General features: G+C 39.1%; 3 protein-coding genes across 6 annotated transcripts; 1 reads left to right on the top strand and 2 right to left on the bottom strand.

Moving 5' to 3' along the window:
- Positions 1 to 935: 935 nt before the first annotated feature.
- On the top strand, positions 936 to 8,030 carry LOC146324655 (L-rhamnose-binding lectin SML-like). Of its 3 annotated transcripts, none has more exons than XM_084720248.1 (9): positions 936 to 1,138; positions 1,234 to 1,347; positions 4,644 to 4,739; positions 5,286 to 5,421; positions 6,692 to 6,801; positions 6,888 to 6,932; positions 7,035 to 7,167; positions 7,267 to 7,370; positions 7,654 to 8,030. In XM_084720248.1, exons 2-9 carry the CDS (start codon positions 1,263 to 1,265, stop codon positions 7,665 to 7,667), a joined length of 723 nt encoding a protein of 240 aa, XP_084576374.1. In that variant the 5' UTR covers positions 936 to 1,138; positions 1,234 to 1,262; the 3' UTR covers positions 7,668 to 8,030. The 3 variants fall into 3 exon arrangements, with proteins under 3 accessions (XP_084576374.1, XP_084576375.1, XP_084576377.1); XM_084720251.1 differs by lacking the exons at positions 936 to 1,138; positions 1,234 to 1,347 and adding exons at positions 1,610 to 1,730; positions 1,962 to 1,994; XM_084720249.1 differs by lacking the exon at positions 936 to 1,138 and having other exon boundaries at positions 1,228 to 1,347.
- Positions 8,031 to 10,774: 2,744 nt separating this feature from the next.
- Positions 10,775 to 17,467, bottom strand: LOC146324654 (V-type proton ATPase subunit S1-like). The gene is made up of 11 exons (XM_084720245.1): positions 17,298 to 17,467; positions 15,893 to 16,019; positions 14,659 to 14,733; positions 14,232 to 14,425; positions 13,655 to 13,695; positions 13,463 to 13,548; positions 13,205 to 13,354; positions 12,758 to 12,915; positions 12,402 to 12,458; positions 11,427 to 11,664; positions 10,775 to 11,283 (listed from the first exon to the last, which is right to left on the bottom strand). The coding sequence occupies exons 1-11, from the start codon at positions 17,429 to 17,431 to the stop codon at positions 11,074 to 11,076; spliced, it is 1,470 nt and encodes a 489-aa protein (XP_084576371.1). The 5' UTR covers positions 17,432 to 17,467; the 3' UTR covers positions 10,775 to 11,073.
- Positions 17,468 to 21,116: 3,649 nt separating this feature from the next.
- tafazzin (tafazzin, phospholipid-lysophospholipid transacylase) lies at positions 21,117 to 27,354 on the bottom strand. Of its 2 annotated transcripts, none has more exons than XM_084720246.1 (11): positions 27,291 to 27,354; positions 26,072 to 26,216; positions 25,821 to 25,949; positions 25,699 to 25,744; positions 25,519 to 25,604; positions 24,620 to 24,700; positions 24,455 to 24,496; positions 24,194 to 24,256; positions 22,834 to 22,886; positions 22,649 to 22,726; positions 21,117 to 22,189 (listed from the first exon to the last, which is right to left on the bottom strand). In XM_084720246.1, the coding sequence occupies exons 2-11, from the start codon at positions 26,178 to 26,180 to the stop codon at positions 22,088 to 22,090; spliced, it is 789 nt and encodes a 262-aa protein (XP_084576372.1). In that variant the 5' UTR covers positions 26,181 to 26,216; positions 27,291 to 27,354; the 3' UTR covers positions 21,117 to 22,087. The 2 variants fall into 2 exon arrangements, with proteins under 2 accessions (XP_084576372.1, XP_084576373.1); XM_084720247.1 differs by having other exon boundaries at positions 27,286 to 27,306.
- Positions 27,355 to 27,612: the final 258 nt, after the last annotated feature.

Below are 27,612 nucleotides of genomic sequence, written 5' to 3'. Positions count from 1 at the left end.
TTTAAACGTCACCTGTCTGCCAGCATGAGAGCCCCCCCCCCCCTCCCGATCCCTCCCTTGGGCCAAAGTGAATACCACACCCTATTTTAAACCAGACTGAGTTAGGCCTCAGTTCTTCTCAGGCAGTTCAAGAACAGCACAAATCTCATCTTAAATGGGTAAATTAGAACTGCAAATGGTGTTCTGAAAACACCTAACGCTGTAAAAGTCATTTAAAGTGATCAATCTACAGGCTACCTGCAGCTGATTGCAAGTTTACTTTACCATTTCAGCATGATGTGGAGTTCAAGCATCTGTTGAACATCACTGCCCCCAAGTGACTAAAGAGAGCGGAGCAGCAGGATCATCTTAATGGTCAAACCATTTAGATCTTTAAAGTGATTCATTCATTTAAATGATCATTTAAACATACATACATACATATATATACATATATATATATATATATATATATATATATATATATATATATATATATATATATATATATATATATATATTTATACCACCACCACTGGGTTTGTTTTTCCTATACATAAATGTCACATTTGGATTTTTTTTTTCTTACAGTTACTTCCTGTTTTATTTTGGTTTGTCTTCCCTTGTGTGTCTGTTGTTTTACTTCCTGTCTCATCTCTTTTTGGTCATTGATTATTTTCACCTGTGTCTTCAATCCAGTGTCTTTACCTCCTTAGCTGTTAGTTTGTCCTCTGAACTCTCAGTGTCTTCTTGTGGACTTTTTCTTTGCTCTAACTTGGATTTTTGTGTCTCTCTTACATCACTCTGATTTCTACACAGGAGGAAAATTTTGGAGAAAGTTTATCCTTTTAAGGATTTATATATGTAGTTTATGAAATGATTTGATTCACTCTAATTTTTTTTTTTTTCTGCTAGAAAACACGCTCGTCTCCGACAAGAATTCACAACTTCATCATAATAGCCAAGAGTTTCATCTTTTAAAATATATTTTCCAGCATAACTGAAGAACCAAACCTCCACCAAAGGTTTAATGCATGTAGAATAGGGTTAATGCACTTGTTGTTGTGGCTGCACTGTGGATCTTATTCCTGTCATTCCTGATGTTGTGATGGACTCTCTGACCTGGTCAACATCATCAGGAGACACACTGACATGGGAGGTTCGTCAGCTGATTGAGCTCACCTGAGCCTCTTACCTTAGTGTCTCTGCACTCTTTCCTCAGTTTTGCGTGAGCTCTTTTTGACCCATTCTTAGTCTGGACTCTGACCTGAGACCGGTTCACCATGGGAGTCCCTACCAGGAGCTGTGGGCTCCAGACGACACAGTGTCCCGGGTTCACAGGGACACAAACGTCTCCACCACAGTCAGGTGATGGTTCCTGTAGAGGGGTAACAAGTAACAAAATTAAAATAAATATAATCTCATTATCATGCAGAAAGAAAAGAGAGAAAACTGTTTGGATCAGATCTGTTAAACTGAACTGTTCAGATATAGAAATGTTTTTTTTGCCTTGAGATTTTATGAAATTAGTGTTACTTCATCATAACCTCATTGCAAACATTTTTAGTTTCCTCTTTCAGTGTGTTGCAACTCACAAAAAAAGAAATTTTGGATTTTCCCTCAGTGACTTGTTTTGCATAAAAAGAGGTCGTCCTTTTCCCTGAACAAATATGTTGTGTTTGTTTCCGTCACCATGAGTTTAACCTGATCGTCTGTCAACATGTTCTGCTCTGGACTCACCAACACACTGTGTGAGTAAATAACCTACATTTATATCAAATGTGAAAGGTTGAATTTTGATTTTATGAGGTTTTCTTGCTTAAATAATTTACTTTATTACATTTGATTTAAGAGAACTGAGAATAATGCTTACAACTGCTGAATGTAGTCTCTGATATCATAAATAATAATTTTTAAAAACAGTGGATTTACACAGAATTAACAAGATAAATAAACTTTAAAAATGTATTTTTCTTTTTCAGTGCTGGCAGCAACATGTCTGCTCATTTCAGCAGGTAGGTGGATGTTTGAATGTTTATACATACAGTATTTATTTCATAATGTGTGTTTGTGTTATACAGATCATTTCAATATAATTTATTTTATTTTATTTCTTGCCAACCCTGCAGATTTTCATGGTTAGGGCGACCAGATCCTAACAAACTAAAAGTGGGACAAAGAATGAGTTTGTGTGGGACAAGCTGCCAACACTGAGAGATGAAATTTTGATATTTAAAAAATGAGCATTTCTCTTTGGCGCCGTAGTTCGTAACATCTCTACACTGGAAAAAATCGAAAACTTTCAAGGCAACAAACTGCAGTAGATTTTTGAATTTTAAGTCCGATTCAACTTTTGAAAAAGTTTTACCAACACCAGATGTTGAGATAATTTACTCTAGACTTGAATCTTTGAGTTTTAGAAACTCCCCAAATAGTTAATATTTTAATATTTTAATATTTTATTTCTAATTAAAATTGAATTTTTGTTTTTGAACTTTTTTGTTATCAGAATAGTTGGTGATAAATTTTCTTTCGACTGACTAATTGATCAAGTGACTCATAGTTGCAGCTTTAGAAATTTCACACACTCCTGCTGCTTTAAGTAAATTGAGCTGAAACAATTCATCATCATTTCAATGACCATTTCAATCATGATGATGATTCGATAGAACAAGACGACAACAACATTAACAAGATGTAATGAGACAAAATAGACATAAAGGACATAATAAGACGAAAGTGATGTAAAAGACGTAACTTGAAAACAGACAACAGTGATGTAAAAAAGACTTTTTGATCGTTTCCATTATGTTCTAAATCTGCAGTTTGTGACTTTGTGACGACTCACATGTTTCCTCGTTGGGTGCAGAGGAGAAAAGATGGTGACAGATAAACCTGCCCATTTCCTGCTTTCTTAAAGCCCAGATTGTAGAAAAGTGTCTGTCCTGGTGGTTTGACTGTTGAGTACTAGATCTGTGGGACGTCCCCGGGGTCGCAGCTCGTATTTCTCCAGATTTATGACACATTTTACTTCTTCGTTTTCACAGCCTGTTTTGTGGAACTGAGAAGCGTGCAACAGCAGGAAAAGTGATGCAAACATCCTCTCAGCTGCAAAAAATGAGGAAACAAATGAAGGTCAGAGTCAGTTCAGGAAAGTCACACCCGCATTCACTGGCTGGCATCATTCAGGACGTCCTCATACCAACATGACAGAACAGGTCGACCAGAGATTTTTAACAACAACTTAAAGGATTGTTGGAGAGCAACAAGAAGAACCCTTAAGAACACTATGTAACTTGATTTATGTTAAGTTACGTGACATGAAACACAAGATTTTCTACTAACAGGAACAATAATAAAATGTTTTTATTTAAATCTGCTTGTCCTGAATCAACTGATAACAGTTTTATTTATTAGCAATTATTAAATAACAACAAAGACTTAAGTTAATTGTCATGTTTAATTTAGGGCTGCAGCTCTATATCAGATCTACGTCTATTAAATGAGTGAAAATATTAAAAAATGTCCGTCCCAGTTCAAAGTCCAAGGTGACGTCTTTGAATGTCTTGTTTTGAGTCCAAAACCAAAAGATATTCAGTTTAATGTGATAAATAACAAAGAACAGTGAGAAATCTTCTCTGACTGAAAACAGTTTCAGTTAAAATTTACTTCAGTTCAATTAATTGATTATCAAAATAAAAGTTTTATTTATTTGTTTTTTTAACCACTTGTCCAATCAGGTAAGTCAGTTGCCAGATTTTCCCGCCCGGCATGGCGTTACTTACCCCGTGCAAACAGGCCCTGCTTCATGTTGAGCTCTGCTACTTTTATAAAGGTTCCACTTCGAACCCTTTCCACCTAGAACCCAACATGAAGGGTTAGAACTTGAACCATTTTTGAAATGTTTCACCCAGAACCCCCTATGAGAAGAGAACTTTTCTCTGGTGTGATGGTTCCACCCAGAAACCTGTCTAGGGGTTTTATCCAGAACCATCCCACCTTCTAAGAGTGCTAACAAGAACCCATCCAGGGGGTTCTACTGAAAATCCGCTTTATATTCCAAGGGTTTTATCCAGAACCCACCATGGAAGTTCTACTCAGAACCTGTTCATATTTCAAGGGTTTTATCTGGAACACACACACACACACTTAGTGGGTTCTCCAGTGAACATTTTTATATTCCAAGTGTTTTTTCTAGAACTCACCATGAGGATCTACTGAGAACCCTGTTATATTCCAAGGGTTTTATTCAGAATCCATCCTGGAGGTTCAACCGAGAACCTTTTTAGATTTCAATGGTTTTTGTAATTAGTATTTAATTGATTTTTCATACTAACATTGTCACATTTTGACAAATCAAACAATTCCAATATGTATAAAATAATAAAATAAGACACTAGACATCTAGAACGCTCTCAGAACTCTTATGTTATAGAACCCTTGACAAATCCTCAAAAGAACTTTTCCCTCCAGAGGCGGTTCTTTAAAGTGTTCTTTATGGAACCCTCAGTCTTACAAAGAACGCTCAGTCTTTCTTCAAAAAATGGTTCTTTGGGAGCTAATTGTTCTACGCAGGACCTCAGCCCTTCAGAGTGAACTTGAATGTTTATATAAACCTTCATGTTGTGATATTTATGCAATGATCATAAAACTTTTCATTTCAGGTGTTTGTGGAGCTCAGATGTCCGGTTCCTACGCCTTGTCCACAGAGAGAGTGATCACCTGTGACGACGCCTACAACGTCCAGCGCCTGAGCTGTGGTAGGACGGAACAACTGCGAGAACACACAGGACACATGTTGTTGTTGTTGTTGTTGTTGTTTGCAGATGAAAAGCCTCTCCTGGGGGCAGCTGTGGCTCAGGAGGCAGAGCCATGCTCTCCAACCCTCCTGATCGAGACCCCAGGTCGCCCTCTCCCTGTTTCCTCCTGGGATCAGAATTCTCCTTATTTCCCTCGATTTAGAACAAATGTTCACACTTTTTTTTTTCTTTTTATTATCACAACCTGTTTTAAGGACGGGTGCACACAGCCCTGCAGTGTCTTGTCCTTATATGGGCATTGGTCTAGTGTTTACCTTTGCTAATTAAGAACAACTGCCACGTACGAGGACAGTGTCATTCATCTAAGAACACAGATGGGAACAACTGTGCAGTTTAAGAACACCTTTGTGAATCTGACTGTGACTTCTCTTAGGACCCATCTGAGGAACAAATTTAAGAAAGAACATCTGAAGATGTTTCTCTGTTAAAGTTTTGTTCTCTGTCAGTGTCTGACTGGTTTGTTCCGTCTGTGCTCGTTTCCCTCAGAGAGCGGAGTGATTGTTGTGCAGTCAGCTCTGTATGGACGTGCAGACAGAGAGACCTGCGGCGAGGGACGACCTCCACAGCAGCTGTCCAACATAAAGTGCTCTCTGTCGGGCACTCTGGGCATCATCAAGCAAAAGTACGCAGTACAACTCAGAGCTCACTCAGCAGAGTGCACGTCTACACCAGGCAACCATCTGGAATATTTAGATGGAACATGTACATTTTTTTTTCTCAGCAACAATTATTTTGTACTTAATTATATTTAACTAGTTTAACATACGTAATTCCTCCTCAAGTAACTTATTCAACATTAGTGAGAAAATTTGTCATAACTGGTTTATGAATTCCTACAGTTATGACCAAAAACCTTTTTCTGAGGTGACTGTGACCTTTGACCTTCTTTTTCGAGTCATGGTTTTAATTACTGATGTACACTTCCATGTATGCATGTGCACATGCTATGTTTTAGAAGCGGTCCACACTGGAAAACAAGGCTCCCACTAAAGCCACTGAGTAACATGAACCCTGGTCCAAGTGTAAGCTTGTACCAAATTAAAAAAAAAAAACTCCCTCCGATCGTTCCTGAGATATCATCTTTACTAGAACAGGATGGACATGAGGACATGATTCTAAGTGGTTGTGCAAAGTTTTCAGAATTTCCCTCAAGGTGTTCGCAAGAACGGGATGACCTGAAAACATAATGCCTGTGGCCACGTCTGTCATCGACGCAGAGGCACAAACAAAGGCTTTTCAAAGATTGTGAATCACAGAGGTCCTTCAGCACACAGACATGAATACACACAAAAAAAATTGGACTGATTGTTTCTGCAGTGTTTGAGATGAGCTGCAGACGAGCTCCAGGTCTGTGCATCACTCACACACGCATGTAAACACATGACGCTCTCCTCTTCACCAGGCAGAGAGTTTAAAGCAACATATCATGCACTTTATTCTAATATTATTGTTAGGAGTCATCATGAATTCTCTGGACAACACTGTGCAAGCAGCAAGACTGATGCAGCACATACACTTATTTAGGATTAGCTTTACAATAAGCTAATGCTACAATGATTAAGCAGTCGAAACAATTAAAATGTATGGATAAAAGGGCTCATATAGTAAAAATAATGAAAAATGGTTAAAATTAATGGCTACAAGACTGAAATCCTTAAAAGGAATAATCAGTTTAAATAGTTAGATAAAAATAATGATAAAAGTAATGAGTAGCCTAATGAATAAAGAGTTAGCGCAGCAAGTTAAAAGTTATGGATAAATGGTTTAAATAGTTTAAAATATAAAACCACTGAAATAGCTAAAAATAATGAAAAGTGAAAGTAATTCTTGAACAAACGGGGCTAAACACCGGCAGTTTGTGATTTACTGAGCTCTGTATCGTCTCTCTGCAGGTGTGACGGTAAGAAGGTGTGTGAACTAAACACAAACCGTTTCCGTGCTGCTGATCCCTGCGGCGGCATCTATAAATACCTGGACACCACCTACGCCTGCTTCCCTGCAAGTCAGTCACATTTCTGCCTCAAAGCTACTAATATGTGGTTTTTAATAGTGAAAGATGTTTAATGTGATTTGTCTTCACTTTGACAGTCCACACTGTAGCATGTGAACACTCTTTGGCAAACCTGCAGTGTGGTAAGATCACAATCTCTCTCTATTTTTAGTGACACATAGTTGTGTTTTCTTTGCATTTCAACTCTGATCTGAATTTATTACTTTTCCTCATCTTTTTGTCAGATGAAGGGCAGGTCATATCTGTCCTCGCTGCTGATTACGGACGCCGTGACTCCACCACATGCTCTTACCAACGTCCTGCTGCTCAGGTCCAGCATGTTGACTGCTCAAGGCCCACTACCAAAGTTGCTGAAAGGTACAGCTGCTCACTCACTTTTGTTGAACACAAATACCATACATGAAGCCCAAACGTCTTCTCTGCTCTGTATTCACTCACACTCATCTGCATCCACAGCTGTAATGGGAAAAGCAGCTGTGCCATCAAAGCCAGCAACTCTGTGTTTGGAGACCCCTGTGGGGGCACTTACAAGTACCTGGAGGTGGCCTACAGATGTCAGTGTAAGTACCTCAGTCTGTTTCACTCAACTGAAGCTAATCTGTGGTCCTGAAAAGAAAAATATCATGTAGTGAGTCAAAATCCCCTGATGATCTGAGACCAGAGTCAGTCTATGGTGTTACTACTCACACCTTGAGTTAAGATTGGACAGGTTTAGAAAGAACCTCAGCGCTCTGTGTAAAATTCAGGTTTAAAAAATGTCACCCTGCAGAAACAGAACATTTTTGTTTTGTCATTTTCTTCCTTCGTCCGTCTGAAGTCAATATTTTTTCTGTTCCTTTGCAGATTCTGAGATCTGACGGAAATCAACCTGATATCACGATATACGTGCTTTGAATGAAATGCATACTGAATCAGCAGAGTCTGATCATTTTATGATAAGATACAATACAGGAAGTAATCAAGAAATCAAGGAAACAATTTGAATTCCATATGGCCAAAAGTATGTGGACAGCTGAAACTTGGGCATTGTGCACTTATGTCCAAATACTTTTGCTCATATAGTGTAAATCCAGCTTCTTGAGAAGCAGGTAAATCTAAAATAATATTGATTCAATGAGCTTTTGATTGATTAATTTTCTGCTTTTATTTGATTTTATTCTGCTGTTATGGATCATTTCCCTCCTCACTGTGCTTCACATATAAACCTGCTCTGCACTGCCCTCTGTGTGAAATTCTGTGTCATTACACAAAAATATCAAACTATTCAGTCCTGTAGCGAAGATTTCTGAGGTTCTTCTAAGTATTCTAACTAAAACAGTCCCATTGTCTGTTCTTGTACAGTCCTGCAGAAATCAGCTGCACAAAAGAAGCTCCTCCAGACTGACCTTGGATACAAATCTCTTAAAATTAAAATTGACTTCTTGTTAAATTAAAGGAACAATATGTAACAGCAGCATGTGCAAAAATGTGTACAGTAGTCTGAATAGTGAGTTGGAGCTGTGGACTGTATATCAGAGCAAACTGGACTTTTCAGGAGGGGGCAGGAGCCAGGAGCTAAAACAGAGCAGAGGGTCAGGCAGAGAAAAAGCTGCAGAAACGGCCAGTTGAAGAAAAGTAGTGTTTTATGAACACAGAGTGCTGAGCAGTACCTCGATAATGTCTTACAGGAAAAAAGGACATTACAGCGTAGATTTTTCTTCTGCAGTTTTCCAAAATAGATTCTGAAACCAAATTATAGGGCTGCGTGATTTGGTTAAATAAAAAAAAAGCGATGGTTTTGACTGAAACTGTGATTGTGATATGATTAGTGGCATTATAATTTTCATGCTGTTTTCTTACATTATTCTGTCTTCAGAAAAATGTGATTTGGTTTTGGTTCTACGATTTGAATACTGTACTTTTATTATGTTATTATGTATTGCAGTTTTATTGCAATTGCCATTAATTGTGCAGCCAACCTAAAGTATGATAAATTGTCCTCCTAGTGTCTTTTGAACAACTCAATAAAAAATACAATCTCCCTAAACATAATTTCTTTCGATACCTTCAGGTTCGAGATTTCATAGCCAGAAAAACTACTTTCAATATCAATGCCACAATATCAGCAATAGAGCAGTTGCTTCTCCTTGGTCCAACCAAAAAATCTATAACTCGTTTTTACAATATCTTAAACCAGATTGAAGTATCAGGTGCACAGAATGTTGCAAAGATATGGCAAAATGAACTTGGTGTAAATATTGATGAGGATGAATGGGAGGCGATATGGGATCATACAAAAAAGATTTCTGTGTGTAACCGTGCCAGGCTGTTGCAATTTAAAATTTTGCATCGTTTGCAAATCTCTCCCAACAAAAGGCACAAAATGAAACCTCAGGTCTCACCCTTGTGTTTAAAATGTAAAATTTCTGTGGGGACTTACACTCATTGCGTGTGGTCCTGTCCCAAAATTCAAGCATATTGGATGGATGTTATCCAAGACATGGGGAAAATATTTGGTATATCTTTGTGTGTGAACCCAATTTCTTTGCTTCTCGGGCATCCGAGTCAAGTTCCAGTTGTTGGTACTAGCTCTTGCAGACTGTACAGTATCCTTGCATATGCTGCTAGAAAGAACATCTTTTTATCATGGATAAATGACAAACCTCCTTCTAAAGCAAATTGGCATAAGCTAATCTTGGAATGTTTTCCTCTTGAATATTTGACATGCTTACTTCACTCATCTAAAGGACAGTTTATGAAAATATGGACTCCATACCTCCGCTTTTCCAACTCCACAGTGGCTTCGACACTTGCAAATGTTATGTTTGACTGACTGTGGACTCATTCCCATGCCCCCTTTTTTTTTTTTTTTTTTTTATCTTTTAACTTATTATATGGTAATAACAGTGCCTCTCTTGTCATCTGAACTTTTGTTGGACCTTGTTGGAGTATGTTTTAACCATTTGTTTTCTTTAAGAACTTTTATATATGTTAATATATATATATGTAATGTTGACTGTGTAGGCCAACGTTTTTGCTGAGCTGTTTATTATTTGTTATTTGTGTGTTTACAAAAACTCAAAATTTAATAAACATATCTGAGAAAAAAAAAAAATTGTCCTCCTAGACAAACGTACAAAAATAAAACGAAACCTCGGTTTTTTGTAGATGTTTTATTGGGGTCACATCAGCAGCACGACACAGGACCAGATTCAGGACCTCACATCAGTGACATTCACTACAAATCTTCAAAACAAAATAAATTAACAAACAGAAAAATAAATTCACATAGAGCATATTTCAGTGCACATCAGCTGAGTAATAAATAGTGTTCATGTTGTGACAGGAAAAAGAAATGTTCAAAAATGAAGATTATTATTTCAGTGCTGTCTGTTTGGGGTCCTTCACCGTTTTGCATTGAACTGATTTGAATCATCGGCTTGTTCCTTTTGCTCTTTGATCAAGAATACTGAAGTTATCAGTGATGATCTGTCATCCAAACACAACATGTGGTCCCTTCATTCAACAACTACATTTATACTCACATATTATAACACAGTTGTAAACACACACACAAATTAGTTTCACCAATAAATAGCATTTCATAATTCACTTTTCTTAAGTTAATTAAGTCCTTGTATGTACAATTGTCTCCCTTTCAACCACTGCAGCCTGAAAACGAGCCGCAGTTTGAGCCTCTTGATGTTTGACAAACCTCCACTCACTCACAGCTGTTCTGAAGGTTTTTACAGAATCATCAGAATCATCATTACTCTGTATGAGAGTGACATCATACAAATTTAACAGATTTTAAACCACATTAAACCTGCAATAACTGATTGATACGCTCTTGTAAAAATATTGATTATGGCGTCTTTAAGCAAAGAGACAGAATTTCCAGCAACCATTTTTGTTTAGATGGGAAATGAGTTGAAAATTTCTGCAGCAGCCAAATCCTAATTTTTAGAAAAGCTGTTATGGAATACTCTGGATACTGCATGCTGACCACTGTGACTCGACTGTGACGCTAACACACAAGAGGCACAAACTGTCTGAAAACTCGATTCTTCAGTCTCAGGATGCACATTTTACAAACTGACACATATGGAGTGATGACTAAACCCTTATTCTGACAACACCACTAATTAGTCAGTGTAATGCCCAACCACAGATGAACAGGGAGTGGAATGTAAAGGGTGGGAGAGGAAGCATCGCAGTAAGAGAAGCGCCTGAGGGAAAGAAATGAGGAAGGATGGAAAGTGAAGTCAGGAGGACTGACCGCAGTTACTCTGTCTGGGGCACAGAGATCGCGGGGCCCTTGGGGTCGTCAAAACGGTCCATCGTGCGGAGCTGCATGATCATGTGCAGGCCGTAGGTGAGCACGAGGACCATGAGGAGACTGGTCATCAGGCCCATCCAGATACCAGGAGAGAAGAAGCCTGCACAGTCGCTGGCGTACGAGAATTCACTGCCCGTCACGTTAAAGCCCTGGATCTGTGGAGGGAGACAGGCCAGTGAAAGTCTGTACGTCCATGTGCATTCTTTAAACAGGAACTGCTAGTAGTTAATTTGACTTTTTTTAAAATGCACCAATCTACCAAAATGTAAACAAACAAACAAAGAACTCAGTATCTTACCTGAAAGTCTTCAAAAGAGACCCTCCACTGATTGGCAGGATCTTTAGACGAGCGTGGGATGAGCAGGGGCCAACGGAAGCTGGTGACGGACTCGCAGCGGTACGAGTACTCAGCTGGGGCATAAATGTGCCTGCTGCCGTTAAATGTGGCTTTGGTCTCGCCATACTCCAGCTCCACGGCGTCCAGAGTGAACCAGCGGCGAGCGGACACCTTGTAGTAACGCTGGCTCATAGCAAAGCTGGACATACACAAAGACACATGCACAGAGTTCAATGGATTTCTGAAGGTTTGCAGGAGGAGATGTTTGTCCTCCATGTAAATTAGCATTAATGAATTATAGTAGTTGAGACTTAAAGGGAAAATTCAAAACTTTTTTATGAGTGTTGTGTCAATATTCATGGTAAATGTAGTCAAATGAAGCATTGAATTCCTCAGTGTGTCCTATATTGACCAAGAAAGCTGAGTTCTGCAAAATCTATTGTTCCTCCTGCATCCAGTGATGTCACAGTGATGTCTCTAGATGTAAGGAAGAACTACAGGCTATTTAGCTTGGATTTCTAGTCTCCTTCTCAGGGCAGCCAGAGCGTGATAGATGAGTGTTTTTGCCACCTAACACCATGTGTTGGCCAGCTAAGTAATAGCTAGGGGTGGTAATACACGACATCATGGGCGTGGGCATCAGATATTTGCATGCAAAGCATCCTGGTAGATGTAGGCACTGCCGACAGAACTCCACGAGCAGCAGAACTCAGCTTTCTTGGTCAGTGTGGCAGCACTATTGCTTCAGTTGACTACATCCACCAACAACACTGACTGGACATCAACATGAAAAGTGGTGGATTTTCCCTTTAAATCAAATTCTCAGTCAAACAGAAAACAAGACACAGAATTATAAGGATGGATATGTGTGTGTGTGTGTGTGCGTGTGTGTGTGTGTATGTGTGTGTGTTTGTTATGTATGTTGTGCAGACTCACATAAGTTTGAAGTCGCTGCTTTTAGTTGCTGGGAGGTTCTTATAATTAAGAACCAACCTGCAAAAAACAAAAACAAGAATGAAATGACAGAAAAAAGAAAAAAAATCTTTATACAATTAGTGAGATTTAATTTAAAACATGTCACATTAAGACAAATTCAAGACTTTTTTTTCAAAGCTGCTATGATGATGACGAGACCAGTTTTAGTGTTGCCTGACCAAACTCAGATATACAGATTTCAAGCTCTTCTTTGTTTATTTTCATATTAAAGTGAATACATTTGTATCTTTGTGACATTTAAAGACAATTCTCAAGAGGCTCCTTGACTTTTTAAGTATGTTACACGTATAAACAACCTTGCTTTGGTTTTGTCGCAGCTTGAGCCGTCGAGGTTTGGGCTGACGCCTTCCCCAAAGGTAAGCTTGGTCAGGTCGTGCTCCTCCCAGCGTCCGCTCCGAAGGACGCTCACCGTCAGACTTTTAGCCCACAGGAGGATGCAGGTCTCATCACCCTCCTGTGGAAAGAGGACAAAAAAAGTTCAGGTGAGAGATGAGAATTAAGAATTCAAAGCTGAAATATGTAACACACTAATATTCAAAATGAGTAAAGCAGTCCAGAGAGAGAGAGAAGATCTATCAGGTTGAGATCCACGCTTGTTAGTAGATACATGCACTGATGGTTTGGGTCTTTTTATGAGATTATTTACAATAAGAGGTAAACATAATATCTCCAGAATTATCTTAAATGGCTGGAAAAAACACTGAAAAGTCAGTGTATAGAAAGATGTAACTGAGTCACTCCACCTTAAACTCCACTGGACCGTAGATCCCAGCCTTCTCCTTGATCCGACGCTGCCTCTCTCTTTCTCTCTCCCTCTCCCTGTATCCACCTCTGGCCTGCAGGAGAGAGCGTCCTCCGCCCAGGCCTGCTTCCATGGAGAGAGACGCAGCTTCCTGTGAAGAGACAGGAAGACAAGGTGGACAGACAGTTGGGGACATGAGTCAAACTGCTGCAGAGCAACAGAGACACGTTATTCATGAACACGTATGAGCTGGACTCACCCTGGAGGGTCGCAGGGCTGTGTAAATGGCTGTGTACGGGACAGACTGGGTCTTCATGGTGCTCAACACCTGACCAATCACCTCATCTGAAAAACAATATGTTCATGTATTGGCATGGCCCGTCTGCAAATTATCACATGCAACCAAAAAAAAATTATCAGAGGAGTTAGACAGGTTATATGACAGACTCACCATTTCCACTGAGAATCTCTTTTGCAGACATCAGATCAGCCCTGCAAGAGAGTCAGACACCAGTAAGATACTGACGAAAAAGAAGGACAGAAGTGACAGTGTGTGGTTGTATGAGGTAGTCATCCACAGTCAGTATATTAAACAAGTTAAATGCCATGTTGGGCAAGTAAATCTGGCAAATCACTTGCCAAACCACCCAAGTGGTAAAAAGTAATTAAACTATTAAACTATTCTGATAACTGAACAACAGTCTGTTGTCCCTCTGCCTCTCACTGCCTGTCTGCAGGAGGGCGGAGCAGCTGAGCTCCTCCACACACAGTGGACAGCAGCGTGACTTTAGAGCAGAGCTCATGGTGGAGGGAATGAAACAGACTTTAGGATATATTTTACAATGACAACAACATTTGTTATCCATCAGTGCAACAAAAGGGAGATGGATGCGTGTTGACCTCCATCTGTAGGTAATACACTGACTAGAGATAAGAACCTCATGTAACCACAGTCTAAAAAATCTGCACTATCCCTTTAAAAGTGTGTTTCTGGCATCACATGCTGACTGTGTCCCCAGCGTACCCACCCGATGCCGTACGGCAGCCTGAACACCAGCAGGGCGGGTGATGAGGCATTGAGTCTCAGCTGACTTAGCGTCTCAGGGTCCATGTACAGAGGGGAGGTTTCTAATTGGTCCTGCAGCTGGCCAATCACTGCATTGGAGGCAGGCCAGGACACGGCAGGTAACACCAGAGGGGAGGACGAGGACATCAGAGCACCCTGTGAGACACAAGAGACACAACATCTGTCTGTGACATACACAGAATAATCTACAATAGAGGCATTACGAGTAAACCAAACTTATTATTATTAAAGTGATTTCAGTTCAATTTCAGTCAGATTTTTGTCTTTATCTGATAGGAACTTAAAACTTTAAGTGTCAACATGATAAACACAGAGAGGAGAATGAAAAGAATGAAAGATAATCTACAAAGACAGTAACATCTTCTTACCTCGAGGTTTGGGAAAACACTGTCCTGCTTGTTTCCAAAAGCTCCTCCATACATGGTGAAGTCCTCTATGCTCATCTGGGTGGAGACGAGGAGAGACGATCTCAATTTAGTAAAAGGCAAATAAAGATTTTACCCAAAATATACACATAGAAACTAGAAACATTCACTATTACAATAAATAGTTAGAGAGAAATGACATTTTTAGAGGATAAATAATGCATGTTTATTTTATTTTACTTTATTTCCACAGCAACATGTTGCACGTTCTCTAACAGGATCACATACACTCTTAGAAATAAAAGGTGCTAAGCATATACGGTTTTGTGGCTTGTCACCATGGGAGAACGATTTTTGGTTCCTGTTAGAACCTCTTATAAAGGTTCACTTGGAACCTTTTCAAAAAGTCCTACCTAAATCTCAACATAGAACAACACAGAACCTAAAACAGCACCCAGCAACATACAACCATCTGAGAAAGCAATCACCTAGAACCCCCTGTGAGAGAACCCTTCTGTGGAGTAATTGTTCCACCCAGAACCATCTCTGGGGGTTCTATCCAGAACCCTTCCACTTTCTTATGGTGCCAACAAGAATCCACTCAGGGGATGCTATGAGAACCTTCTATATTTCATGTTTTATCTAGAACACACCCAGAGGGGGTTCTACAGAAAACCTCTTTATATCCAAAGGTTTTATCTAGAACACACCCAGAGGGGGTTCTACCGAGAAGCCTTTTATATTATGGTACAAAGAACCCTTGGTGCAAGAGTTCTTCAAGCATTTCAACAATCCTTGAAATGAACTCTTTCTTCTAAATAATGTTCTCTGGATGACAAAGGTTCTTAACAGAAATCTTAATCTTACAAAGAACCCTTGATAAACCCTTTCTTCTAAAAAGGGTTCTTCAGAAGCTAATGGTTCTGGAAGCCTTTTGGAACCGTTACTTCTAAGAGCGTAGCCAATGAAACATATAAAGGGCTACAAATTAAACACATTATATCAGATAACATGGTGAGTGCATTCATAAAAATAATCGCCAATAAATTTTAAATCTTTAATAGTAGACTGATTTAATTTTACATGATTGATTAGATTCTTAATGACTAATCAATCATCGATTAATGTTATCATCTCTACCTGTGACTGAGTGTGTAGAACCTCTGTAAATATTTAAATCCTGTATGATGTTACAAATAGAAGGGAGCATTTAAAATGTTTGTGTATGTGTGTTTACCTTGTCCTGAAGGAACAGGATGACATTTCTGGGGCCCGTGTTCAGAGCTTTCTCCAGGTAGGAGGCCAGCTGCTGCTGCTCGACGATGTGACCCGCTGTAGGAGGCGTCTGACTGGGTAGAGAGATCCTGGTGGAGATTAAAGACAGTGGAGGAAGAAGGATTCACATCACATACTGAGCAGCGTTTTCACTATATACATTTGGCGGCAGCAGCAGCCTGCCACTCTGAAATGACTGTCAGAATTTTTGTGGAATCTCATGACGTAACAATTTCTCGACTCTGTGTAGCTGTCTGATCCACTGAACTCAAACGAATCTGATCTGCGCTCTCTCCTTGAGGACGAGCAACCGGAGCAGTGACTTCAATCACTTGCAAAGTCATGACAACCAAATAAACAAAAGTGTACTGCATTATCTCCTCAGGCGGAGCACAGACAGAGTGGTAATCAGGAGCACAAAGAGAAATTGGGGCAGGCCGATCACTCTGTGAGCCAGGCTGTGTATCATTTTAAAAAATATGATACCAGTACTGATACCAGTATCCTTAAAGTGATACAATACCAAGAGTACTCCATTTGATACCTTTGTTTGTCTGCATTTGATATCAATTTTGTGAATGGAGACATTCCTGGAATAAAACATGTAGTGGCAGACCTACTTTTAATGTCAATCTATGTGTCTTAGCCAGGTCCTCCTTGTAAACAAGATCATTGAACTCAATAAGACTAACCTGGTTAAATAAAGACTAAAAAATAAAAACAAACAATAATATAGATATAGATATAATATAGACTGATACAGGTGTGACTGGCCAATATCATGCCAGTTAAATTAATTTAATCTAATGGAAATACTGAAACGCATACAATACAAACTACAACATTAATTACAAGACAAGTACCTTTAAAATAAACTAGAGCACAGTACTTCAGTAAATGTACTCAATTACTATGAATGAAAATGAACAGGGAAATGAATAGACGCGTTTGACAGACAGGTGCAATGTGGACAGAGCTGGTGTTGAAATGAATAACAGCTTTTTAAATCAACCAAACTCACAACGATAAAAAGTCTTTAACCCATCATGCTGCTCGTCCCTCAGACAACCTCAGTATGTCAGATGACAGGTGACATGGCACCTGACATTCATCCGGATCACAGGAAATTATATATTATTAAGCGCTTAAATGAACCACTGTCTGATCTTCATTTTATTAATATTCCTGCAGGGAACTGTCGATGTTAAGAACATGAACTCACCAAACACTCAGCTAACGGTCAGCTAACGTTAACCGTTAGCTAGCTAACAGGGAATAAGAGACACCACCCTCACCCCCCACCCCCAACAGATGGAGGCTCCTCCGTGTTAATTTAAAAAACACACAAAATACTCTACATTTCTTACCCTTCACTCGTCCACAGAATCAGCGGCACCTGTTCCTCGCAGCTTCCCGTGTTTAATGCGCTCAACAGACCGAGAAAAACGGCCAATGCCGCAGAGATGCGGCGAAGATGCAGCAGTGTCCCTGTCGACGCCATCTTTGGAATCCCTGACAGCAGGTGACGTCGCCTGAAGTCACGTGACGGTGGATGAAGAAGAGGCTTCTCTGCCTCGAGTTCGGTGTCAAAGGATTAAGGATGATTTTACATAAGCGTTCGTTATGGAGGACTGAAACTGCCAAAGTTAAATAAAGATATAAATAAATGACTCAATAAATAAATAAATAAATATGCCCTATGTATTTACTTACATTTTTTTAATGTTCCAATTAATTTATTTATCTTTAAATCAATTGCTTTTTATGTCACATAAAGATTATTTCAATACATAAAGAAATGCACAGAAATAAATGAGTTTGTGGAAGTAAATGAAAGTGGAGGGATAAAAAATAAAAACACAATTACATTTCAAAATAAATAAACTGGAAAACTTAAATGGTGGAAGTAAATAAATTAATTTAATATTAATTTATTTAGTGAGTCCTTTTTTGAATAATTGTACTTCCAGTCCTCCAAAATACATGACATATATAAAAATAACATATATATCATCATCGCCATTATAATGACATATACACAACTACCACAATAACTTAAATATATCCATATATATATCTCATTACAATAGCAATGAATTAAATAAAAAGCCTGTACTTAAATGCCTTATAATACAGTCTATGATGAGATAACAAGATTAGAAAAAAAGAGAAAAATCAGTAAAAAAAAGTAAAAAAAAGTAAAGAAAAAAGAAAATGGCTTAAAATAGTGTAGGTTGTCTGTGTGTTTTTCACATATTAGGCTCCAGATCAAAATTAAACATACATTATAATTTACATATTTTTATTTATCCATCTACACAGAAGTGCAGAACTTGCATCCACCCATGGATGACAGGTTACAGCTCACTTGAGGACGCCATTAATGTTTATATCACACGCTGTAACAAGCACGAGCCTCTCGTCCACGAGGTGGTGCACACTTCCTGTGCGGCGATCCGGTTGCCAGACAGTAAAGAAAAGACTTCCCATATGTTCCATCTAGTTCCATTATATTGGAGAGAGGGCAGACATCTCGATAGCTAATATCTCCAAAATATAAAGTACCTAAAATGATCTAAATTAAGCAGTACTGTCCAGCTGATGCAATTAATTATTAATAATATAATGCTATATATTAATAATATTACAAGAATCATTAAACATGTGTCAACATGTCAGCAGCTCTATCAAAGACAAAAAAGTTATAATTTAGAAAAAGTCAGATACTTTATTGGTGTTCACATACTGTACAGTAGGAAAGAGTGGCAATCACAGTAAGGCGATAACATTTATAAAATAACCACAGATCACTCAGCTGTGGCCTTTCCTCCTTTATAAAAGCCTCTGATCTGTGATAAAATAAGTTACATACATCTGTGATGGGGCTGCACCCAGTGGGTGAAAAGGAACTACAGAAAACTTTGCATTTTAATACTTAATCTCACAAAAAAATCAAGTACAATGTCTATGAAATCATAATTGAAGTTGATTTGAATGTACAAGAGAGATAACAGAGAGGAGGGCAGGGCACGTGGTGAGGTTACAATATGACAACTGATTTAAAGCTGCATGGACGCAATAAAAGCAAAAAATATGATAGTAGAATTAAAATAATACTATCCTAACTATAATTTACTCTGCACGCTTCTTTCTGATGACAGCTGGAAAAGTTTACCATGCAGGACACCGCTGACTTCCTGATTAACTTCATTAAATTACAAATAAACCTCTATCTATGTGCACAGAGAGGCAGACTGCCTACTAATATTTAGTATTTAAACAGCAGCTTTGTGTGAAAAACTCCTACAATGAGGTAACAGGTAGATGCAACTTTTTTTTGTTTGTTATTTTACATCCAATGCCAACATTTTTAACATTTTTCATTCATTCATATCTCTGCATGCCAGCTATGATACAGTTACGATTAGTGAAAAATCACCTGCATGGTAAATAAACTACAGTTGAGTTAAGGTTAGGGTCAGGGAACTAAAATTTTTAAGTTTAAAAATTTCCATCAAATCTTTCTATAGTAGTTCTCACTGTTAGTGGTGGAGTCGCCAACGCCTGCCAGATTTAAAGCTACTACAAGGAACTTTGATAATGTGTTGATTTTGAAGCCCCCCTGTGGACAAAAGTGGTAGTGTTTCCACCACCATAACCAAATAAAATGAAATGTTATGTCAAAAATAAAATGATTTAAATAAGAAAAAGTCTCCTTTGCCTCCTTTTAACTGGCTAATGTTTTACTCACTGTAACTTTGAATAACTATGTAAAGGATAATTATGATGAAATAAACCCAGACAGGATCATAGTTAAGGGGTTTAATCACAATAATGACCTGCTAATTGTACATTATCGTGCTTATTACATAAATCAATAATTTGACACAAAATATTGATTTAAAATTGATTTTGTCAATTTAAAAATTATTTTATTGCTCCTCTAGAGTCTATGATCACAACTGCGTCTATAGCAACAGTCTGTTCTTCTGACTGTTTCATAACCAGTTAAAAACTTCTTGTGGTAGCTTTAAATTGTCTTCCTATGCTTCGCAGGAAATGGTGCAGCATGTCAAGTGTTACTGTTACTGTCATTTTATGCCACTGATATCAGCCTCACTGTTCACTCTCCTGCAGCCGGATCAGACTTGGAGTAATTTAACATGTTAATATTTTTCACTACTGCTGCTCACTCAGATCAAACTCAGGGTGGCTCCCAAAGGAAACCTGGGATGTTTCTTACAACTTATTTCCCCATCTCTTAAGCAGAAATGTAAATTTAGTTGACTACTCTTAAGATAAATAAACACTCAGGGCGGTAAACAACCTGACATTGGTTTTCTGAGTGTGGCTAACGTTAGCAGTGCTAACACCAGCAGCAGCCTGCTCTCCTTGCAGATTACAACCACATGTCTGTGCTGAATATGTTTACACACCAGTTTATTCTGACACATCTGATGTACAACCTTATTTTCAGTGTCTAGATCAAAATACCAACAAACCAAAGCTGGTTTTATGAGATGTCGTCTTTGTCTCACTTTTCACCTCATAGCTTCACATCTCAGAATTAACCCCTGGCTAGTGATGGGTGGCTGCGTAACATCTTTTACGCAACAGTTAACTTGTGTTGTACATTAATAAAATAATAAGAATTAGTTTGACCCACTAGTATTTCTGGTACCGACTAGCGAGGGCAACAAGGTTTAATTGACTAGTCGTGCACATTCCTAAAGGAAATATAATAGATTTGTCACAAAGGTTAGCATGCACAGCGAACATTCATTCTTAGATTATTTTAAATATTACACAGCTGCACACTTCAAACTCCTCAACAAGATAACTCCTGTTAATGTGCTCTGCTGTTGTGTGGAAAAATAATTCTGCCACGTGGAGCATGAAGTCAGGTTGTGGTTGTTCATGGCATGAATAAAAAAGGGTTGATTATTGACTAATTTCTTTATGAAAACAACCTGAGATTGTTTGGCGGTGCAGCAAACAGAAACACCAGCTGCTCTTCTGTTGTTTCTCTGATACAGTAACCGCTCAACGAATGTTTGCTGTTATCACCAGTTACCAGAGGAGACTGGAAAGCGATTGGTCTGGGGGTTTTTGAAGTGTGGTTGTATGAGGTACTTCTCCTTAGTCAGTGTATGAGAAATGTACTATTGGTCAGCAAACACTGGTGGTGCAGACATGCTGTGCTCAGTGTAAACACCCGGACAAACTGATTATTGATTTTTTTTTTTTTTAGGTGTCTAAATACTTGTTGCCACTGACCCTTTCCAGAGCAGTACATTGCATAGCTTTGTACTCCTGCTGCTTCTCCAAACTGGGGTGTGTTGACTGTGGGTAATACAGAGATGAGTACGTCATACAAATGCACTTCAGAAATCCAAAATTTAAACTTAAAGATTAGGGAAAGATGTTGCAGCTGTAACTCAATTTGGATCTTGTCGCTACGTAAAGGACACATTACATCCTGCGTTGGCACTGCACATGAATTGAGGAGCGTGGAGTGATTCCAATATTGGTGTAATTATTAGGACACATGATGATACCCATGGGATCACAACTGAAACACAGCTGCATGAGTAACGCTGACAGTACTTGATGTCCAGTCAACTGTAGAAATTTGGTCTGGTAGCTACAAACATTCAAAATCTTTCACTGCTCTGACCCTCACTGCATTGATTTGTATTAATTAAAGTAACTCAATCATCCATCAATCTATTTTCTAAACTGCTTATTGTGTTTTATGTGGCAGCAGATTGGACACTATCACAGCAAAAGGATTCCTCGCCATATTAAATAAAAACATCATGTTTTTTTCCTGCTTTTAAACAACTACAAAGGATGTTGAAACAGCATTACTGGAAATGAACCTCGAATGCGATCATGATCCCATAACAGCACTTAAAAAAAAAAAAGTTGCTCAAAACATTCAAACGCTTGTTATGACTCAATGACCCCTCAGGGTGGAGGTGGGTGTGATCCAGTGGAGAAAAGGAAAGGATACCAAAATACAAGTGATCAAAAACAGTCCTCTGTGTGTGTGTGGGCTTCCTGTCATAAAGGTATTACCCTCAGTTTAGGGTAAAGGATCATCAGTCTTGTTGGTTGTGAGGAGTGTAGCAGGTAAAAACAGGACGGCTGGCACTCAGGATTTGGTCTGGATCTGCCCGTGCAGGGCCTCGGCCTGGGCTTTCAGGCTCCGAAACTCCCCCTGGATGAAATCAGTCAAGGTCTTCCTCATTTCCAACTGAAAAAGAAAGAACATTTTGCACTTTTTAGCGCTCTTCTCCAAACACAAAAACACATTTATGAATACGGTATTTGGTACTTTAACCTATCATCATTGTGACCAGTAATGCAAACTAGAAATTCATTAGAAAGGAGGAATGTGTAAGAACTGACTGTGTAAAATTGTGAAAGAGTTTGGCCACCTGTCAAATTCATACTCCAAACAAAGAGGGGCAAACATGCAAACAGGTGGAAAAACTTGAAAAGGACTGCATGAGCAGAAATAAAAGCTAAAAGATGCACATTTATGGGATTACTCTGGTGCTGGTCATATAACAACAGAATTACAAAATTGAGCAAAATAAAGAACAAAAGATTATAACTAATAAATGTTTACATGATGATACATAATGCATACATAAGCAGCTCTGTTACTGAGCTGTTATGTTACTGTCCAGCCTGGTGTGTTCATGTTCACCTGGCTCTTGTTTTCAGCTCGGAGGGATTCAACAAGGTCTTTGACGCTGAACGGTTTCCCCACCAGGACTGTGATTCTCTGGAAACAAACCACCAGTTACAACTGCGGTCGCTTACAGGTCACCAAAACTCAGGAAAAACAAAATATGAAATTACTGCTGGTGAGATTAGATGACGTGTTCCTACCTTGCCAGTCTGAGGAACGTAGGGCTTCATATTTGGCAGAACGTCACTCAAACCTAAGAATAAAGTAGATCAAACAGAAGGACAGCTACTTGGCGGAGTTATTTAATCTAAAACTCACTGTAGTTATTTCAGCTGTGGATTAATCTACAGTTGGTGTCAGGGAGCAAAAAGCACCAGCCAAATGCTCTCTCTACTCCATCCCAAAAAAAAAACAGGAATCTGTTAAGTTTCTGGTAAAATCTGAACATTCAGTGGCCATTTGGCCAGTGGACAAAAAAGTTGGTGCTCTATTAAGTACTTGGGGCAACAGGACAATGTGTCACAATCATCTGCACTGCATCAACTGCAGTGTGTGCGTTCATGGTGATGAAGGAACATGTCAGGCAGTGCAACAGTGAAATGTTTTTAATAGTGTCTGAACAACAATGGAGCTCTGTGACACATCAAGACCTATCAGGTTTTTATACACACAACACTTGTCAGTAGATATTTTCAGTGTTGTTTGGATCTGCTCAGGGGATTCTTTGACGATAAGAAAAATAGAGATTATCACAGACCTGACTCTACTGTGCACATCTATCTGTCCCTTCATCACCTGTCATCATCATCGACCGTAATCTCTCAAAAAAAGACAGAAAATGCCCAAAAACACTGCCTGAAACAATTAGAACAAATGAAAGGGACCCGATCTATGTTCCTAAGGTTCTATGCTCCTAAAGTCCTATGTTCCCAAAGCCTTCAGTTCCCAAGGTCGGATGTTTCCAGGGTCCTACGTTCCAAAAGTCCTACATTCCAAAGTCTCATCTTCCCAAGGTTCTATTTCCTTAGGGTCCTAAGTTCCTGAAATCTATTTTCCCAAAGTCTTACATTTCCAAGGTTCTATGCCCCACGGTCAAAGTCCCCAGAGTCCTATGTTCCCCAAGTCTGATGCTCCCTGTGTCTTAAGTTCCCAAAGTCCTACGTCCCCAGGGTCCTGTGTTCCAAGAGACCTATGTTCCCAATGTCCTAAATTTGCAAAGTCCTGTTTGTCAAGTCCTATGTTCCAGGATCCCATGTTCCCAACATCTTATGCTCCCAAAGTCGTATGACTCTAAAGTCCTATGTTCTACGCTAAACCCCAACCTGTTATATACTATATACATTCATATATATGAGGAACATAGGACCCTTTGTCATGTACCCATTATATGCTATATATGAATCTGGGGAACATGGTTTTCTGTTCTCTTTCTTTCTGACAGGTTCCACCATCGACAGTGGAGCAGAGTCCATTTTTAAAATGAAAGTGATGAAAGAGCAGAACATGTGAGATAATGTGTTGTCATCTCAGGTGTGTGTCCTGTGGCGGTGGGTTACTCACCCACATGCCACAGCGGCAGGATAATGGGATTAAGGGAACACTCTGATATTAGCCGACCCACACCTGAAACACAGACCACAAATAATCTGAAACACTTTCACACTGACAGCTGTTAAAAACAAACACAACACCTACTTAAAGGTAAACAATCACTCTGCATTCACACATCCGTCATGTACATTCTTACTGTGTACGCTGCGCACTTTTATATTGTTTATCGTCATCAACATGGCAACACTCAAAAACATGCGCTGTACTCACCCCATTTTAACCGTATGAATTCTTCCGTCATGTTGACTTTGCCTGTTGAACGAAGAACAAGAGAAGAAGAGCTCCACAATACTGAAACTAAATCAAAAAGAACAACAAAAAAAAAGAGGTGAAGATGATAAGTAGAGTGAAATGTGATGAGTCAGCTTAACACACCTTCTGGGAAAATGTGCACCCATTCTCCTTTGTTGAGTTTCTCCAGAATATAATCCATGCCTTTCTGATAAACACCGTCGCCTGCAGAGAACAATTAAAGTGAAAGTAACATGGCTCAGGGTGCCTCTGCTGAACAACTGGTTAAAAACGACGCAAATTGACAAACATGTTTATTTGCATGCAGAGTGGGGGAGAGAAACGCCCACTGTGAATTCTTGAAAATGATGCCTTCTTGTAAATTTGGCATAAATGCAACACATTAAGATTAGGGATGCACGATATATTGGCATTAATATCGGTATCGGCCGATATTTGTCATTTTTTAACATATCGGCATCAGTCCGATGAGTAAAACTGGGCCGATATTATCAACCGATGTTTATATCCGTCTAGTTGCTATTTGTGTAAGTGTGTCGGGAGGGGGAGAGGGAGGGGGAGGGATATTTGGCCATGCCGTATTTGTTTGGGCATCTGACAGTGTCAGTGACGCAAAGGCAGCACAGGATTGATTCTGTTTTGAAAATAAAGGAAGACATTCAAAAAGTCAGTTTGCACGATTTTCAATCAGTACAAAATTTTATCATCTCAGAAACTTTTTTAAAAATATATATATATTGATATCGGTAAATATCGGTTATCGGCTATAACAGCAATATTAATATTGGATATCGGTATCGGTCAGAATTTTCAGATCAGTGCATCCCTAATTAAGATGTGTCTTTCCTAAAAGACACAACTATGCTGCTATGAAGAGCAGATAGGCTCTGGCTCAGGCAGACACTCTGAGGTCTTCTGGGACGCACACATTTCATGTCATAAATGCTTTTCTTACATGTTAATTTCCAGCCTGAACAGGCTCTGAGACAGAGTTGAAGGGAATAATGCTCACAGAGACTCACCTCTGCAGACGGGAACACACTTTCCACGGCTGAAGAATCGTGAGTGCAGCTCTCTGGTGAAACAGATGTCAGATGCAGCTGGAGTCCTGTCCGAACACAAGTAAAAAGTCCACATTATTATCATCAGAAAAATCAAAACAAATGAATGAATGAATGAGGGGTAGAGATGATAAAACTCACCACCGCATCTTGTTGAAGTTCCACAGATGTCTGAGCTTTAGGACACCTGTCACAAAACACAGGTTGTTATTTCACTGATGTCACTGTGTACAGCTGATTTCAGAGGCTGCGTCTGTCCTTACCCCAGATATGTGGGTCGTCCATACATGACTGGTGATTGGACAGAGTGATGAGAGGTGTGTTAGAGGGCCTCTGGTCAATCAGGTCCAATAAAACCTCCTGATTGTGGACTGTCAAGTAGTTCATGTACTCTGAAGATGGAGAGATTGGAAAGAAGAAGTGAAAGTGAAGTGAAAAGTTGTGTGCAATTTGGTTAGACAGTAAGAATATTCCAGTTGGTGTGTATGGCGTGTATAAATTTATTCTAACTTACTGGTCCAGAAGTAGGAATAGGTGCCCACCATGCCCATGATCAGCGAGCTGGAGATCCTCCATGGTAATGCAGGGCACTGTGGGAACGGCCATCTGACCTCCAGGGGCATCACAGCTCCACAGACACTACATCCACACACATTAACCTGAAACAACAACAACAACAACGAGACGGAAAGTAAACTCAGGCTCAAATGTTTGCTTTCAGGCTTGGTCTGACTTAAAGGGGCACTTCACAGAATTTACATGTGATGTTCAGTTTTCTGGGAGGAGCTCTCTAAAGTCTAGATCAGTGCTCAATTGAGGCCCCTGGGCAAAATCTGGCCACTGGTTGGGGGCTGAGCAGAGCTGCACACTGAATCGAAATGTTATCGAAATTGCAGTATGGCTTTCTGCAGTTGAAATGTGTGCAAAAAACTTTGAATTAATGAATGTCATTAGGCAGAGATGTCTTGACATGTTTTTCAATAAAGATAAGAATAATGCTGTATAAATTATCATTACCTCTAATATTGCAATCATGTCACAATTGCAATATCAAAATAATCGAAATTTGATATTTTTTCAAACCTGTTCAGCCCTAGCACAGATTGGATTGATGGCATGTCTATACAGGGGTATATATCCATAGAAATAAGGCACATAAGCAAAGACAGCAGCTCATAAACACTATTAGTAAAGTAATGACATAACCATATATTGTCCTGCTGAGACGCCTTAAACTTCCCTCATCTTTAATCAGTTAATCTCAGCAGTGTGACCCTCAGACTCTACATCTATAACACAATTTCCGCTAAATCCAAACCAGCAGTGTTCAGTCTGCAGTGGTTTCACTGTGGATCAAAATATTCAGTGAAACTTATGTTCAACAGAAAGCTAACGTTAGCCTGCTAGCTAACTACTCGCTAAAGTTTACAGCTCTGACAGACATTATTACAACAGTAAAATACACATTCATAAGCTGTTAATCAAAGGGTAGGTTGCTGTTTTAGCTAACGTTACACAGAAGCTGTACTGACAGTCATTCAACAGTTATTCTGTCTGCATTTTTATTCAGGACTCTGATACTCTGTCTCTAAATAAAGAAAAATCCGCCTTTTTCATTCTTTAATAAACAGATAATGTGCTGTGTAGCTCCATGGGGTCTTACCGAATATATTTAAAGACTTTAATAACTTCAGAAGTACAGAAAACATCACAAGATCAAACATTTACCTCACCTTTCTACTGCTGCAGGACGATGGTCACCGACCCCGGAACTGGAAGTCACGCACTGAACTGTGGGAGTTGTAGTTGTGTAGGAGAAAAGATTCTCTTAGCGTAATATTTTTTAAGGTTTGTTGGCTTACAGTGAGCGACGTGTTGTTTATTTTCTCACGTTACAGCTTCGCAAATACTGACGAGGGACGTTATATTCCGTCAAACTGCGTTTAATGTAACCGATCCGTGTTGAGGAATGAGGATTTATGGGTAATGGATGCTGTGAAGTAGGTCAAAGGTGAAGCACCTCTTATCTGGTGATTTGACCTACTTTTCCTGTTA

Source organism: Lutjanus erythropterus, chromosome 6 (assembly GCF_056507025.1).
Source record: "Lutjanus erythropterus isolate fLutEry1 chromosome 6, fLutEry1.hap2, whole genome shotgun sequence".
Lineage (NCBI taxonomy): Eukaryota > Metazoa > Chordata > Actinopteri > Lutjaniformes > Lutjanidae > Lutjanus > Lutjanus erythropterus.
Note: the sequence above shows the minus strand (reverse complement) of the source record. Positions and strands in the feature narration are given on the sequence as shown.